This window comes from Rutilus rutilus (assembly GCF_951802725.1).
Source record: "Rutilus rutilus genome assembly, chromosome: 1".
NCBI classification, from domain to species: domain Eukaryota; kingdom Metazoa; phylum Chordata; class Actinopteri; order Cypriniformes; family Leuciscidae; genus Rutilus; species Rutilus rutilus.
Genome location: NC_140209.1, coordinates 42,617,349 through 42,635,287, shown reverse-complemented (window position 1 = coordinate 42,635,287; position 17,939 = coordinate 42,617,349). Strand labels below are relative to the sequence as shown.

Sequence of the window (17,939 nt, the reverse complement as noted above, 5' to 3'; positions counted from 1 at the left end):
GTTTTTGCATTATGGATGGGTTCTCTTTAGAAAACGACCGTTTCAGCATCCCACTCTCCCATCTCTTTTACTTTCTCCCACCCATTTCTCTTCTCGTGCCCCTCCTCCATCTGTTTTCCACCTTGGGTATCCGTTGGTTCATGTCGTTATGGTGCAGTAAGGCAAAAGAGGGAGAGGGCTTGAGGCGATACATTACTGTGACGCTCCAGAACTCTTCCCCCTCCCTCTGTACCTTTCCCTTTCCGTCTCACTAACATGCTTGCTTAGCAGATTACATTAGTGGCCAAGTATGAAATTTTGTCCGGTAAGTCCCTGTGTGTCCTCTGGTATGCGTATAGCAGAAGGCTGCATATTTTTGACATATTAAATGAGATGCTTTTAGTCGATGGATTTATCAATTGATTTATAATGAAATCCTCTCCACCACTCTTTGTTTTTCATTTAAATTATCCTATTGATTTTTTTTGTGCTGATTCAGTACAGTGATCAGCCGCAAGCACTGAGTGGTACCAATTACACTCCCGAGAGGTGTGTGTGTGTGCGTGTGTTTATGATGTGCATGCGCTTGATTAGATCAGAGATTCTCAACTGGTTTCGCTTAAGGATCCAGATTTTATATTGGATGAGCCAACATGATATCAAAAGTGTTTATTGCACTACTGTCTTTACAACCATGTATCATTTGAGCCATAGCCTTGTGGGCACTGCTCTGACATATAACGCTTCAGATGACCCGAGTTTGAGTCCCGGCTCGTGGTCCTTACCCGATCTGGTGTGGTTGCCCCCCCCCCCCCCCCCCCCCCCCCTTCCTGTCTCTCCTTGACTGTCCTATCCAAAAAAGGCAAAAATGTCCGAAATATAACTTATCATATACCGATAAATAAAACGCATTTACCAAAATGTATTGCTGCATAATAATATGTATAATAACATGACTTACAGTGATAGTTTACCCCAAAAATTCTGTCATTATTTACTCACCCTCCAGTTGTTCCAAACCTGCATGAGTTTCCTTTATCTGCTGAACACAAAAAATATATATTTTTAAGAATGTCTGTAACCAAACAGTTGATGGTCCCCATTGACTTACATAGTATTTTTTTTCCACATACTATGGAAGTCAGTGTGGTCCATCAACTGTTTGGTTACCCATATTCTTTAAAATACCTTCTTTTGTGTTCAACAGAAGAAAGAAACTCCTAGAGGTTTGGAACAACTTGAGGGTGAGTAAATGATGACAGAATTATCATTTTTGGGTGAACTATCCCTTTAAGGTGTGATCATATTAGGAAAATTTTGTGGGGAAAAAAAGGTCCATTGTCAATACAATTACATTTACGCATTTAGCAGAGGCTTTTATCCAAAGCAACTTACAATAGAGGAACAAAAGCAATTCGTCACAGAGCCAATGATATTCGTAATATACAATGGCAGGTTTATTAGACAAAGCAAGCAATAGTGCAGCGATCACATAGAAGTCACTTTCAAACCAAGAAGCTTTCTGTTGGCAGCAAATTTGCATGAAATAAAATTTAACCTGATGCAAAATCTCGTGCAAAATTCCAGATTCCTATTAAAATAACTGGATTTCGCATGCAAAATTTCACAGAGCAATGGTAGATGTGACTGTACCTTTAGTCTAAATAGCAAAATTGAACAAAAGCAGAACTGTGATTTACCAGCCATGGAATAAATACTAAGATAATCACTGTGTTTGCTTTATCAAGTGACAGTGATTTTTATTGGATGGATTTTAATTGGTTTGACATCAACAACAAAATACATTAATCGTTTGCTCCTCTTTTGAAAAGTTTACAAGCCTATTTTTTGCTATCCAAACTATGCACAATTACATGTTTGAATTTTAATCAGTTGTACTGTTTTAGTTTTTTTCCATATGTTTAGGTATCATGATCACGAGTCCTCTCTAGTAAAGATGGAATGCAATAATGGGGTTTTTGTGTCGTTGGCCTCTTTTTACTGAATGGAGTGAATAGTGGGAACAGTTTTTTGAAAGGTCAGTGTTTGTAGGTGAAGAATGAATTTCTAAAAGTAAGTGCCTTTTCCTGTCACATTAAAGACCGTAACATAAATAGACATTAAGTCCATTTAACCTGAAACAAGTTTATTTAGAGGTGATTTGATACAGTACATAGTTCTGAATTCTGTTATGGGGGTGTGACGAATTTCAAATCGCAAATGCTATAATTTAATGCATTAAAATCATATTTTTAAATGACATGTTTTTTAAAATGTTAAGCCTCACCAGATTAGACTACCGGTTATGCATTTTAATTATACTTTCTGCTTTATATACTTTATACTTTTTTTCTTATAATTGTGTTTAGATTAGATTCTTAGATTATAAAATACTTTTGCTTGACATAGCCATAAGGTTTAATCGATTTTCTGAAACAGCAACCTCAGTCCAAATATATGCTGTAATGTTTACTCAGTGAAGGGTATGTTGGAATAAGAATATAAATAGACACCAAGTCCATAAAACTATTTTACAAATGTTGACATGTTTTGATTTCCATACATTTTTATGCAAATATAATGCATTAAATTTCATTTTGAGGTACCGATATAATTTCATATGGGGAAATATATACACTTTTACCTGTTACGTATTTGAGGACTAAGTTTTTTCCCATCTTGCTATGGGAATGTGGCACAACCGTTGGCGTTGTTGTATCTGCCAGCGGCACAGTGTTGTGATGTTGGCGGTCATGACCCTGCGTGACAGAGGTGACTGTTTGTCTGTGTTCTCTCACTGTGTTCTGGCGCTCCGTAATGATTCCTAATATGTCTTCACCTGCGTGTATGCTTTTTTATTTTTCTTGTCATTCTTGTCCGTATGTGCAGTTGCATCAGGCAAATGCTGCAGTGCTCTGGCATATAACAGATTAGGTTAGCGCAGGATTTCTCTCTTTCTTTCTTTCCCTCACTCTCTCTCTCACACACACACACACGGTGCTGCTGGATATGAATAGAACAGACCTGGGGTGCAGGGAGCAACAACGGGCAGAAACATGAGCGCTGTATGGGAGAACAGCAGGGCCTCAGTTTTCAGAGACCTGCGCTTCCACCTCTGACATAAAGAGGGCGCTTTTTAAATGAACCCCATAAACACCCTCTGCATCCCCAGTATCTAGTTCCACTCCATCTCTCTCTCTCTCTCTCTCTCTCTCTCTCTCTCTCTCTCTCATACTCTTATATCTCTGCAGTGAATGCAGAATTTGTGGCTTGCAGCAACATGTACACGCACTCACTTCCCAGTCACTGCAGAAACAGGCAACTGCTGTGTGACCTGAGAGTTCTCCACACCATTACACACTGCGATTATATTCACACTTACACGCTATTTACTGTATGGTGTGCAGGAAAAAACAGATTAAGCCAAAAAGATGTTTGAGATAAAAGCCTAAATTAAGCTCTTTAAGAAAATTCAAGTAAATGATTTCTTTAAATGTAACATATCTGCTTTTGTTTGTATTAAATGTTCTAGTAGTATATTAATCATTTTGAATGCTACAGTTTAATGCATAAAGGCTATCCTTAGTCTTATATTTCATATCCATACAAGGTGTCGCATTCATTTAAAAATCTATATAGTTGAACGTTTCCTACAGAGCTCTAGTGAGTTAAATGTAATTCAGTAGGAGTGTTTTTACTGTGTCTCTCTGTTCTCTTGTAAATACCTTCCCTTGTTTACTGTGTGAGGTAGGAAGGTACATCACAGTATATGGAAAATAGTTTTGCAATGTGAATTTCTGTGTAAAATAAAACATGTTTTATTAGGCTACTCTCATGACTGGAGTCTTCATGTGAATGTACCTAATTTTATACATTTTTCAAAATAATTTCTTCAATGGTAAAACTTTTTAAGGAGTTTTCCTTTAAGCAATCACTGTACAGAATTGCTTATTTCAGAAAAATACACAATGGGACTTGCATCCATGCATTAAACCTAAAATAGCAATGGTTCCTGAAAGTTTTACAGTGGCATTATTTTTTCTGGCTGCTAGATCATTCCTTTGCACACAGTGTAGAGAAAGAGCAGGTGAGCTGACTCAATAGTGTTGTATATTTGAGATCTGAATGCTGCTTTTTATGAAGGCAGGGTTTTTCTGCGCATTCTCCTTTCTGAATTAACATTCTTATGATCTGATCTATTCCTGATGAATTCTGATGTACTCTCTTCCTGTCCTGCTTTTGCTAGTTTCTTTCCCTCACATTCTTTCTTTTTCTTTTCATGTCTCAGTATCACCATCTCTGTGGCATAGTTAGGTCAAGTATGCATCACCGGGCTCTGATTAGTATAGACCCGTCTGTAGGGCTTTATACATCCCAGTTAATTGATGCTAATAGTCTGTTGTAATCTTCTGTCGGAAATGCTGTTTCTCCTTCCCTTAATCCTACTGTACTTCTCTCGACTCTTCCATCATGCTTGCACTTCTCTTTTCCACTTTTTGTTAATTCTCTTAAATCTTTCACTGACAAACACACTTTGCACCTTTCTTTGTATTTTTCTCCATTTCGTCTAGAGTCACTTCTTAGACATTACCATTTTAGATTATATACTGTACCATATTTGGAGGCAAAACACACGTACAGAAATTGGGTGTTTCTTCGACTATTGGCAGTTTTGGCCTTCTGGACTTGAATATTATTGTTAACTATTGTATTTGAATATACATTTTGTGGTGGTGGGAAAGACTTAAGGCCTATATCATTTTATGTATCCATAGACATAATGAATCACTACTTTCACACGTTTTGCGTAATTTAACACTGACAGGGTGACTGGAAATGATAAATACATGTTTTTTTGTTTTTTTTTATTGTCCTCCAGCCTTCATTTGTCTTTATTTGTGTCATATTTCATCTCAAGCTGTTATTCACTGACAGTGTTATTTTATGGGTGATTGAGGATTCTACACTAAAATTTTGGGAAAACTTTATTGGGTTACAAATTTGTTGGTCATGATGCTTTAGGGACCAGGTAAAAAAAAAAAAAACCTTCAAGTAAAAAATAATGCACAAAAAGAAAAAGAAAACACCATTTGTGAAAATTATGCTGAGTGGTCTTTTGTCTATGAGGTCAGGCTTTTGACTAATGCTAAGTGTGTTTTGTCAGACATGACCTATTTACACTTGTATTCATTATTCATGATGAAAGAAGACAGGAACAGAGGGATGGACAGAGAAGAGAGATACATACAACTATGAGAATATGACGGCAAGATTAAGGGAAAGTGGGAGTCCTGCAAACTATGATGTGCGTAAGTGTGGTCTGTAATATTTATGGTGTACTGTACAGTGCTAATAAAAATTAGGTCGCTTCATGTCAAATGAAAGCTGTGGATAGAGGAGAAAACAGAGACATGAAGAAGGAGGGTGAAGAGGATGAGGATACAGAAATGGCTGGAATATAAAGGAGGGATTTTCTCCTAGATTTTCTAGATTAGAAAAGATCAGAACATTTTGTAGATGTAGTGGAGTAGTGGAGGGATGTGATAGATGGCAAAGAGTTCTGGTTCTTTAAACTACGACATCTGCCTCCTCTATTGTATCCACTTCCCATCTCCTCTCCAGTCATCTGCTCTTTAAACTTGCGCGCCTGCGGCCAGATTGCTCCTTTTACTAGAGACTCTGCCTTCTGTTTCCAATACTCCAGACAAATCTAGACTTCTATTTTTAGCCCAGAGCCTATGTATATTCATAAACACCAACTGTAGATGATTTATTAATGATAGAACAAATTATTCAGCTGTGGTTTTAGCTTTGCATACCATGGACAATTCCTATTCATTTCAGTGGTTACTCACCCTCTCTGTAGTTCCTTAGCAGTGGTCCAGTACTGTGCAGTAACTGGCTAAGGCAAGATGGTAAATGCTGTGCTGCAGTGTTTGTGGTTGATATGCAGTGTTGTCCAAAAGTCTGGGAACACATTAAAAAATCTGGGATTTAAAATGTACATTTGTAAAAAAAAAAAAAAAAAAAAAAACCTGAAAGTTTTGGTATTTAGAAAAGTTTAAACCAAAGGAAAATGATCGTGTTAGTGTAACAGTGGTGATTCTCAAGCTGTCCTAGTTAACAGCTAATATACATTATTCAACCCATTAGGTATGAACAGATAAGCAATGTGAGGACACTTTTGTATTCTCGCGATAGCCGCGAATATCACTGGTAACCACATTAACCATAGTGACCGTGGCTAAAATAAATAGAAATGATAGTGACGTCCATAGCCAGGGAAGTAGCAGACATTTTAAAAGTGAGGGGGACACAGCTGTCAGTCAACGTAACCATCAAGCAACCAAATAAATAATACAGTATGTACATTCATAAATCAGGTTAAGAAAAAATCCCCATGGAAAAAGGGCTTAATCTGAGTTTTAAGAGAGAAAATGTCAGATATTTAAGAACTATTAAACAATGAACATTTAATGAAATGCTGTCTAACAGTAGCATTCAGGTAAAATACTACAGAAATGGAATAAAGTAATCAAAAGTAAAAATGCATAGTATTCACTGTATGATATAGATGAATCCTTTTTAAAACTACAAAAGCCTTTCAGACAGGAACAGTGAGTGATTTTCAGGTATATTAGGTTGTTGTCACTTTAAGACCTAATGCACTGATCCAATATATTGATGCACATCAGATTTTTTCCCAGTCCCAACAATTTACGTTCACTTTAAGGGTTAGTTCAACCTAAAACGAAAAAGAATTGACATTGTATACACTGTATACAGAGCAGACTGGTGGGAGTGGCCTTGGACGGCAACATGCCCAGTGCATTATGGGTGTTGAAGTTTGCCTGCCTATTTGGCAAAAGGGAAGACAATAATAGCGTTTTTACGTCTTTGTACTCTATAGGCAACAGAGTGCCCACTGAAAGCCATTTTGCCAGCTGTGAAATACCCCTTTAACATCAAGCACATCCCTCGCTTTATTACAGATGCCTATGACCGCGCCTCACGTAGGATCTTTTAATCTCTTACTTTTAAACGCTGCGTCAAGTTTAAAGAAGTTCAACTCATTTCGAGACTGGGTTTAAAAATTTTTTTTTTACATTTCATGTACTCTCATAATAACTCCCCCCCCTCTTACTCACATGAGATCACAGCCATAGTAAACCACAACGATCCAATCAATTCCCGATGGACAAAATCAAATTCTGTCCTACATTTCTCTTGTTCAAGAAGCCATTTACTCTGATATATATACAGGGTTGGGGAGTAACGGAATACATGTAACGGCGTTACGTAATCAGGATACAACAATCCAGTAACTGTAATCCGTTACAGTTACGTCAAAAAACGTAGTAATCAGATTATAGTTACATTTTAAAAAAAGGGGGAATACTTTCAGGATTACAATGGTTTAATTTAAAACTAAATAAATAAGTATTTTGGCATAATAACACTATATTAAGCGCTGCTTGATTATACAGTTGTTCCTGGTTCTGTTGCCAGTAATGACTCACGTGTGCCACGCGCTGGTGCATGCGCAAATAACAGCTTTCTACAATCTCCTCAGACGCAGATTGAATCACTGCTGCTAGTAGAAACGACGCTGCCTGCGGGTAAAATCGCTTTTAATTCATGGAAATTCCGCTGCTAATTTGTAGAAATTAGGAGAGTCGCTTTTTTAGTACCCAAAATGTCCTTTCTTAATCTTTTCTCACGTAACGGGATGTTCGCTGTCTAGGTAACGTCGTAGGGGAACTCCCACTGCCAACGCCACAAGTTCAGTCAGGCAAATTAAGAAAGATCACGGCTTTAGTCAACATGTAGGCCTATTTTAAAATAAACTAATATGTAGATTGTGTAAAAATTTTAAATGTTGTGTTTTTATTTTTTAGTTAAAAATTAGTTACAAATAAAACAAAATAATCTGTAATACCATACATTAGCCACTAGATGTCTGTATAGCCCTTTACATAAATATATATTCAGGGCAGGCCTATGTGTATATTTAGAAAATATTGTAATGTACACTGAGCCAAATTCTTAATAAATAAAAAAATTTTTTTTTTTTTTTTTAATAATATTTCTTCTTGCTTGACTTTATTTATATACGTGACCTTGAAGTAATCCAAAAGTAATCAGTTACATTACTTTCATATTATAGTACTTGGATTACGTTACTGAATACTTTTTTTATGAAGTCATTTGTAACTGTAACGGAATACATTTTTAAAGTAATCCTCCCAAGCCAATATATATATCACTATAGGGAAGAAAAGACTATCGCAACTTTCATGTCATGCCGACTTTAAACGTTTTTTATACACAAGAACATGCAAATGGCCCATAAAACGTGACTGGCAGCTGTAATGTGCTGCTCACTAATCAAATACACAACTTTGTGACATTGCCCATATTAAGTTTCACTCATGGTATCAGACTTTTGATCTCTACTGTAACAAGATGTGTGTGATGGTACAGCAACGTGTAGAGGGTGTGCAATAATCTCAGTGTGGCTGACAATGAAAGTGTGCTGTCCTAAGTCAGAATCAACATGTATATTATTTAACTAGTGTAGGTTTTTAATATATATATATATTTTTTTTTTTTGATTTGTGAAGGAATTTTATGTGTAAGTGCGAGCTGTCACAAGGACACCTTGTCTACACCGGACTCGAGCGACGCAGCTAAAAAAATTCACTGGATGCGGCACAATGCGAGCGACAAATCTCAGACAGTAAACTGATGCCTCGTTCTGTTTATGACGTACTGACACAAAGGACAAATGCTTTGCAGTGGGCGCTTTAACAGTCGCGTCCGGTGTAGACACGGTGTAACACAATGCAGCACACACACACACTGCTGATCTGAGAACAGTGTTCAGAGAGATCTAAGACCAAAGCTTTGACCTTTTGTGCTTCAAGGAATGTGCAGTTCTGTGTTCTGTGCAGTGTTCTGCACGATACAACAAAATATTGTTGTTTTGTATGACATGATGCATTGGTTTTTGATCTCATCAGGCCTTCTGATTTGCTAGAGCATGTTTTTTAGTATTTGCTCTGCAGGCAATTCCTGCAGAAATCTAGCAGGCGTGTCCCACAGAGCTGACACAGTGTCTCTGGGAAAAGCAACACTTAAATGCTCCTCTTGGAATAGCTCGCTTTACTTACTTACTCGACCGTTCTCAAGCCAAGTAATAGTGAAGGTTCTCCTGAGCTTTCTGAAACAGTTTCTGCAATTTTCTGTGGAAAGATGATGATTGTGATAATCCTAAATGGAGTGTGGACTTTCACTTGGTCTTGTGAATGCACTCCACTGTAAAGAGAAAAGATTTCTCATAAATATGCAATTAGTTCTTGAAATAATTTGGAATCATATACTTGATGATCTTATGCTATGTATTACATATTGCATAAAGAAAGTAGGAAAACTGTATTGTGACAATTTTTATTGACATTTGAGCTTTTAAGTTTTCTCTTGCAATTTTCATTACTCTAGTCTAATGCAATATACAGTGTCTCATTTTAATGCAGTCACATGACAAAATATGAAAATATTCTTTTTAATTCATAAAATCACTGCAAACATCATTTCAGTGTGCTTATTTGTCCTGAAAATAATGTCACTATGAAAAATAATAATATACAAAAAGCTCCTAGTTTTTGGCCTCATTCTCTCTCTTTTTTCTTGGTGGGTGAGATTTAGATGTAAAAATGCATTAAAGTTATGAGCTTAGCTTAGGCTTCATGGTGGCAGCTTCATGCTTATATTCATTGTCTGACTAGTAGGCTAAAGTCTTAGCGGAACTCTAGCCTGAGCCTGTTCCCTTCTCTTCATAAACCTTTATACCCACACTCAAATATAAAGACGTATAGGGCCCAAAACAGTATGAAATTCTATGTTAAACTTACCTGATGATCATCTTTATTGGTGCGCTTAGGGAATGGTTATAATGTACACTCATTCCAATGTGTATAATCCATTCTCATTCTCCTACGTTTAAGATATCGGTGTCTTATACACCATTCCATTAGGACCCAACATTCAGATGCATGCACAGACATTTAAGTTTGTGTAAGTCGTTCATCCCATGAACTTTTTGCATGGTATGTTCTTAGAAAGTTTGACAGTATCGAGTCAGCAGGCACCATCTCAAGGGGTCATATTTCATGTAACCTCTCTTACAGAACAAGCTGATCATGATGGTTACAAACATGTTCATATTGGCGGTGGATCTTGTAATGGAATACAGGAACAAGAGCAGATATGTGGGCAGCAAACAGCCATTAGGAGCGTGTCTACACTCCCAGGAGTGGCATTAAGGCATTATGGTGAAGAGTTACTTCATTCCAGGAGAGTCTCTCCTGCTCGAGTCCTTATTCATCCTCTAAATCTTTAAACAGTGATGCTCTTAGACTTCGTTCCACAACTGTGGAGCCAGACTGCAGTGATACAAGAAAATATTAATTCTGCTGAGGTTTTGTGACCTTCAAGAATCTAGGAGGTGTTCACTCACTCATACAGAGCTCTGCAGTGTGGAAGCGAACTGAAAGATATTCATTTTCAAAGAGAGTTGCCACATTTCTAGTCACTTGAGCGACTTGCTCTTTGGTGATGCGAGTCGAGCGACATGACGACAAAGTTGAGAAAAAAAGTTGAACTTTATGCAAATGAGTGTTGACTTTCAGACACTGTTGTCAGGTGTAGGCAAAACAGAGATGTATGAAATGATATAAAATGATAGGAAAATGAAATTATATATATATATATATATGCTTTTGTGTCAGAAATTGCTGGCATTCAGACGAGTTAGCTTAATTCATTGATGTTCTTGTCCATGGTATGATGCACTCTGCGCTGGTGCAATTTATATACAAACACTTTCCTTTCCAGAATATTAAAGAAAACTGATTTGTGATCAGAGGGTTGAGAGATTGGAGCCTGCTTGTATCTAGAGCAGAACGTGTGGAGTGCTGGGGACATTGTGCGTGGTGGTGGAGTGTCTGCTTGACACACAAACGGGTCCCTCATCAGGATTTTGAGGGCACGACAAGATAGGCTCGTTAAATTAGTTCATGCTAATCGGGTTGGGGAATTAGTTAATTCTCACAGGATGCCACAGTCCTTCATTTGACTGCTTCTCGTTCATCATGGGAGGATTGACCTGACTGCAGCTATTTGAGAGATGTCCTTAAAACATTTTTTAGGTGTCTTAATTCAAATGGTTAAGTGACTGTGTTTTTGTTTGTATCTGTTTTCTCCATTTGTTATTGTTTTTAATGGGTAGGCTACTGAAAGGAATTGAAAGCGGTGCACATGTGCACCTAGACTGCAAAAATCATTTTCATGATCAGTATTTTTTGTCAAATTTTCTAGTACAAACATCTTTAAAATAATAAATTTACTTCAATACATTTACTTATTAGATTAATTTACTGAAGTCAGCATGAAATAGAGCTGCACGATTCTGGATCAATTGAGAATCACGATTTTTTTTGTTTCAAATAGAGATCACGATTCTCCCACGATTCTGAACAGACAACTAAACTAAATAACATGTAATCTACTAGGGGTTCTGACAAAATGTTAATTGCTTAATTAATAATTATTTGGAATAAAAATATAAAAAATCGGTTTGAATGAATGATTCAATGACTCACTCATAATTTCTTGACAGTTGTGTTCGACTTGAAGCAGCTCTGCACACCGGTTGTTGTATGACATCAAAGTACAGCGAGAGTGATTAGAGAGCAGACGCCATATCATTTGATGTCATACACCGATCAGTCTGCACAGCGCCGCTTCAAGTCAAACACACCTTACTTGTTTCATTACTGGATGAATCAGCATTTTTGAATGAAAAAGGCTAATCGCTGTCTTTTAAGAAGAAGATCTTGTGGGTCTTTGAATCGAGATCACAATCTTTACACTTAATCATGCAGCTATAGCATGAAATTTAAATTCACCCTATTGATTTTTTAAATGCATGTTATAGATCTTATTATCAATGTATATGCTTCATTTTTTACTTAGTTGCAATCAAAATTATTCAACCCCCTTGACCTGCAAGACATTTGCTGCTGAGAACCAGATTTTATGAAAACAATTCAACAAAGGGATCAGTAAAATATTATAGGAAGTTTATTAATGCACATTTGAGTGATTCTGAGAATGTTAAGATGCTGAAAAATAGAAGAAGAAGAAAAATCGAATTGGCTCTAAACATTCATGTGCAAAATTATTCACCCCCCAAAAGTCAAATTTTGTGCAGAATCTTTTTTTTAATTCTTTATAACATCCAATAAACACTGCCTGCAAGTGCTTAGAAGCTTTTGTCGCCTCTCTACTGCAATCTTTGGCCATTCCTTGCTTGAAAAAGCTTACAGGTCACTGATAATCTTTGTTTTTTATATTGCTACTGCATTCTTCAAATTCCACAAAATATTTTGAATGAGATTTAAATCTGAAGAATTTACAGGCCACTCAAGAACATTCTACGACTGATCCCTGAACCAAGCTTCAGTAGATTTGGATGTATACTTTGGGATGGCTGTTCTGCAGGAAAGCCCATTGAAAGTCCATCACCATCTTTGCCAAAATAGCTTGATACTTCAAAGAATTCATGATGTCCTTCATACAGTCAAGATTTCCACTTCTAGCAACAGCAAAGCACCCCCATAACAATACTGGAGCACCTCCGTGTTTGACCATGGAACAAGAACACCATGTTCTTCTACTCATAAGCTTTGCCTTTTTTGCACCAGACACACCACAGATCCATGGGTCCAAAAAGTTCACTCCATAAATCATTCTTCCAGAACTCCACAGGTCAAATTCATTTGAGCATATTCAAGTCTGCCTTTTATGTTCTTCTTGGTCAAGAGTGGGATTCTGCAAGATATCATAGTGTTCTTCTTATATTATGCATTGAAAAGTTTTTTCCTACTTGCATCAGGTCCTCTTGCAATTCTTTGGAAGAAAATTGAGTTGCTCTGAGAATTGAGTTTCTCAGTTGCTCTGATCAAACATTTTATTCCCCTTAATGATATTGTGCTTTTTCTTCACCACCTTAAAAGTTTTCTGGTACAACAAATTTTAAACTTATGAATAAGGCTAAGTTTAAGGAACTTTTAGTGTTTTGGAATTTGTAGTAGCCATATCATTTTTTATGTTATAAAACAATTTGTTCTCTCTAGCTTTTGTGAGCGCTTACTAATTAGGGGTTAATAATTTAGATTGCAACTGTATACATTTTTTACCTCATAATGATTAATCAAAATGTAATATTTAATTTATTTTTGAGTGCAATGTCTACATCGCAAAATCCAGTCAACATCTGATAGAACCTAGTCCCCATCCTACATTTGTTTTTGTTTTTATTTTTCATAATTCGTTTCACTCGGATGTACGTCACAATACGGAAGAAAATATCTTTCCATACTTCCATACTAAATATTATATTTATTTTTCTTACCCCATTGGCAAGTTTTTCTTTTTCTTTTTTTGTTTCATCTGATATTAATTCTTTAAAAAACAATTTGGCAATGGTGTAAGATAAATCAACTTTATTCACAATATGTTCTCTGAAAATAAATATCAGGTAAATATATTTAGTTTAGATATTTTTACTGGAAAAATCAGCTAAAACACTTGACTAGTATGACATTTTTTTTTGCACTGTAAATGTCTGCCATGCCATTGTGAAATGTGTGGGACATCTGGGCAGGAAAGCCACAGAGACAGAAAAATTTAAAAGATGGTAGGAGGACTGTCAGTGCAGAGGAGCCAGAAGACTGGAGGCAGAAAAGAAGGTGGAGAGATATTCCTCTGCAAAAGGAATGGTTTACCCCAGTAAAGGAAGGAGGGGCAAGTGTGGACTGACAGAGAGGAGGGGGAGAAATGAGGAGCGGGGAGTGGGGAGAATAATGCGAGCACTGCAGAGGGGGAATGGCAGCAGCAGCGTTTCACACACACACACACACACACACACACACACACACACACACACACACACACACACACATCTACACTTCCAAATAAATGGCACGGGCTACATAAAAAAAATCACAGTATGGATTCTGGCACTGAGGTGGACTGAGATAAACAGATTATATTGATTGCAGGTGATAGGAGAAGAGGCTGTGGGCTTTAACAAGAGATGTGCACCAGCCAATCAATGCACATCTATCTACAGGAGAGACAACATGACATCTCTTTTTTCAGAATGGTGACCACGCACACTGCTATAATTCACTGGCCCCTCACTTCCCCTTATATCCCTCTTCCGTTTCCTTATTTCTATATATAATTTTTTCTTCTTCCCCTCCATTACAGAACTTTGTATACATACCCATCTCTTCTCTCATTTACTGCCTCCATCATCTATTCTCCTCGTCTTCACACTCATTTCACAAAGTCTGCTTTACCCCCATCTTCCTTCTCTGTGGTGTTTCCTCAGTGCAGCGTGTCAATGAGACTGCTGCATTAACACCAGTCTCACTATTCGCAGAGCACTTTTGCTGTTTTGTTGTAGTATTTGGCGCCCTCTATCTGTGGTACATCTCTTTGTGATTGAGAACGACCTCTGCAGTGGTCCAAACTGCATCACAGCAGCCCTTGGATGTTAAAGCGCTTATTCTGTCATGTATATGCTTGTTTTCAATGTTATTTTGTACCTGCTGCCAACAGCTTACGGAGCACAGAAAGAGAATCCCAGCATGCTATTTTGATTTATAAAATCGATCTAGAAAAGGTGTCTTCAACCTTTTTCAGTCCAAGGACACTTTGTTATATAGAAAGACCAAGCAGGGACCCTCTGTTAAATATTGTTTCAATTGAGTGTTGCATTTTAAGCCTGGCCTTTAATAATGCGTGTTGTTTCATATTAATCCATTCACATACTTTATGATACTTAAGTTGCAAAGCCATTAAAAGAACTATTATTATTTCATAAAAATGTTACATGGTATATTTTAATCTGTGAGGAACAATGAAACGTTTAGTGGAACTCAGCTTCTTAAATTTAGGTTTAGCTTGGTTCATTTTCCACAAAATTGAATGTGCGTCCCAATTTGCGTGCTTGTGCACTATTCCATGGTAGCCATTTTGTAGTATACCGTAAATAGTGTGAATAGTGTGTTCACACTGAAAATACCAACAAGAAACAGTGCACTTAAAATACTGGGATGATGCACTTTTTTAACTGAACAAACACAGTTTGTTTCCAGATTTCCTTACAGACTCTGAAGCTGGACGAGAAAATAATCTTTTCAAATTCATACATTAAGCTGCGGCCACATTTACTGTTGTTATGCAGGTGAAATTCAAGTCAATTTAATAGGAATCCACTCGCATGAGGGTGAAAGATTTCGCAATGGGTTCGAGTTAGTCATGCAGAGTTTGCGGATTCCCCACACTGACAAACGTGCTTCATACATCGCTACACTGTTGACTATAGACAATGAGCGTTTTTTTGTCCGCAAAGTTTCACTAATGTTAAATTGTAGAGTACATAGTGCATAGTACGTAATTTGGGACACAACTTAGTGTTTGGTATAAAACAATAATTGGCAGAGCCCCTGTTGAAGACCCCTGATCTAGATCATGTTGATGATCAAACTGTCATTGTTTTTGCAATTTTGCCATAGAAATGACACTGTAACAGTTCTTAATTTAAATAGTGATCCAATAGTGATCTCACTGATTTCTCTGTATAATATAATTGTGCTCATCTTCTCATCTCTCTTTGTGTCTTCCTGTCTCTCTCTGTGTCTTCCTCTCTCTGTTTTCAGTATGTGGCGTTCGGCTCGCTCCTGTTCATCCTCATCTCCATCTCAACATTTTGCTTGGAGACACACCAGGCCTTCAACACCATCTACAATAAGACAGAGAACGTGACAGTGGGGAACGTCACGCGGGAGGAGATTGTGTATGAGGTAGTGACTGACAACTGGCTAACCTACGTGGAGGGCGTATGCGTCATCTGGTTCACCATCGAGGTGTTTGCCCGTGTCATCTTCTGCCCTGACAAGGCAGAGTTCTTCAAGAGCTCGCTGAACATCATTGACTTTGTAGCCATCCTGCCCTTTTACCTGGAGGTGGCGCTGAGCGGCCTCTCCTCTAAAGCGGCGAAAGACGTGCTGGGCTTTTTGCGCGTGGTGCGATTCGTCCGAATCCTGCGAATCTTCAAGCTTACTCGGCATTTCGTGGGGCTGAGAGTGCTGGGTCATACGCTCCGCGCCAGCACCAATGAATTCTTGCTCCTTATCATCTTCCTCGCTCTCGGAGTGCTCATCTTCGCCACTATGATCTACTACGCCGAGCGCATCGGCGCTGACCCAGCTGACCCCACGGCAAGCGCCCACACCAGCTTCAAAAACATCCCCATTGGCTTCTGGTGGGCCGTGGTCACCATGACAACACTGGGCTATGGTGACATGTATCCAGAAACATGGTCTGGTATGTTAGTGGGTGCCCTGTGCGCCCTGGCAGGCGTGCTGACCATCGCCATGCCTGTGCCCGTCATTGTAAATAACTTCGGCATGTACTACTCTCTGGCCATGGCCAAGCAGAAGCTGCCCAAGAAAAAGAACAAGTACATCCCGCGGGCTCCGCAGCCTGGATCGCCCAACTACTGTAAGCCAGATGCCCTGGCAATGGCCTCTGCCTCACCGCACAGGATCATGGGTAATGTGCTGGGCGGTATGGTGGGCTCTGGAAGCATGGCAGGAGACTGTCCTCTTGCACAGGAGGAAATCATAGAGATTAACAGAGCAGGTGTGTGTGCGTGTGAGTGTAGCCATGTGTTTACATGTCTGTGTGTGTGAGGTCTCTCTGCGCTAATAGGTTACATTTCCAACAATAAGCCAAATAAGTGCTATATTACCAACAAAAATATGCTATAGTGAGTATATTTTTGTGCGTGATGTCAGCTAGCCCCATCTCACCCATCATGAAAGTTCTGCCTGTGCTCATCACTTACAGATCTTTATAATGAACTGCCATCGCCTAAACTGGGTCTTTTATATAATCTTGTGTAACTGTCTACACGCATACACGCCCAAATATTTGAGAGTAGGCTGTCACGGCCAGTTTTGACAGGACAGGGATGTTATTATTAAAATTTATAGCAGGATTATGTGTTTCATGCGTTTCAATCAGTTTCTAAGGCTACTAGAAAACATCCCAGCCAATCAGAAGGGAAGGGAATATGATCCTGAATTAGCTTTTGGTAGATGATTGACATGGAGTTTACAGTCCTATTTGTGTGTGCAATTTAATTGCGCACTCACTACACAAACTCATTTTCCTAATCATTATATTTGTCTTGTTTTCCAGTAAAAATATTATTTTTTAAATCCAAATATATATATACACACAAACTGCTGTTAAAAAAAAACGCTATAGACTTTTATTCAGCATGGATGCATTAAATGTATCAAAAGTGACAGTAAAGACTTGATACAAAATATTTCTATTTCAAATAAATGATGTTCTTTTGAACATTCTATTCATCAAAGAATCCTGGGAAAAAATTAAGCAGCACAGCTGTTTTCAACATTGATAATAAGAAATGTTTATTCAGCAGCAAATCAGCATATTAGAATGATTTCTGAAGGATCATGTGACACTGAAGACTGGGCAAATTATTTTTACGATACCAATGCACATTGGTTCTGACAAAAATTCTGGCAAGGTTCTCTCAAAGTTATGGACAAACGTTCTTCCAGTTACATTAATACAATGTTCGTTCAAATCTGGACCTTAATAATGTTCTTAAAACGTTAGCAAAAACATAATTTATATATCATTCATGGAACTTTTTTTCTGAAATGTTTTAGCTTGTTTAACGTAAAAAAAAAAGAAAAAAATGTTCAGAGAACATTCAAAAGTAATGTTCCGATAATGTTTGCAAAATGATCAAATGGAATGTTCCCTTAATATCCATATAACCAAGA

At 37.8% G+C, this 17,939-nt stretch overlaps 1 protein-coding gene across 12 annotated transcripts in view; it reads left to right on the top strand.

Annotated features, from left to right (window-relative positions):
• kcnc3a (potassium voltage-gated channel, Shaw-related subfamily, member 3a) overlaps window positions 1-17,939 on the top strand; it is a 69,314-nt gene that overhangs the window by 28,380 nt on the left and 22,995 nt on the right. For 7 of the 12 annotated variants that reach the window (XM_084414805.1, XM_084414802.1, XM_084414804.1 and 4 more), the window contains exon 3: window positions 15,774-16,758. In XM_084414805.1, the coding sequence (XP_084270931.1) occupies window positions 15,774-16,758 (985 nt within the window). The remainder of the gene's footprint in view (window positions 1-15,773; window positions 16,759-17,939) is intronic. The other 5 variants (XR_014628017.1, XM_084414797.1, XM_084414796.1 and 2 more) reach the window with 1 other exon arrangement.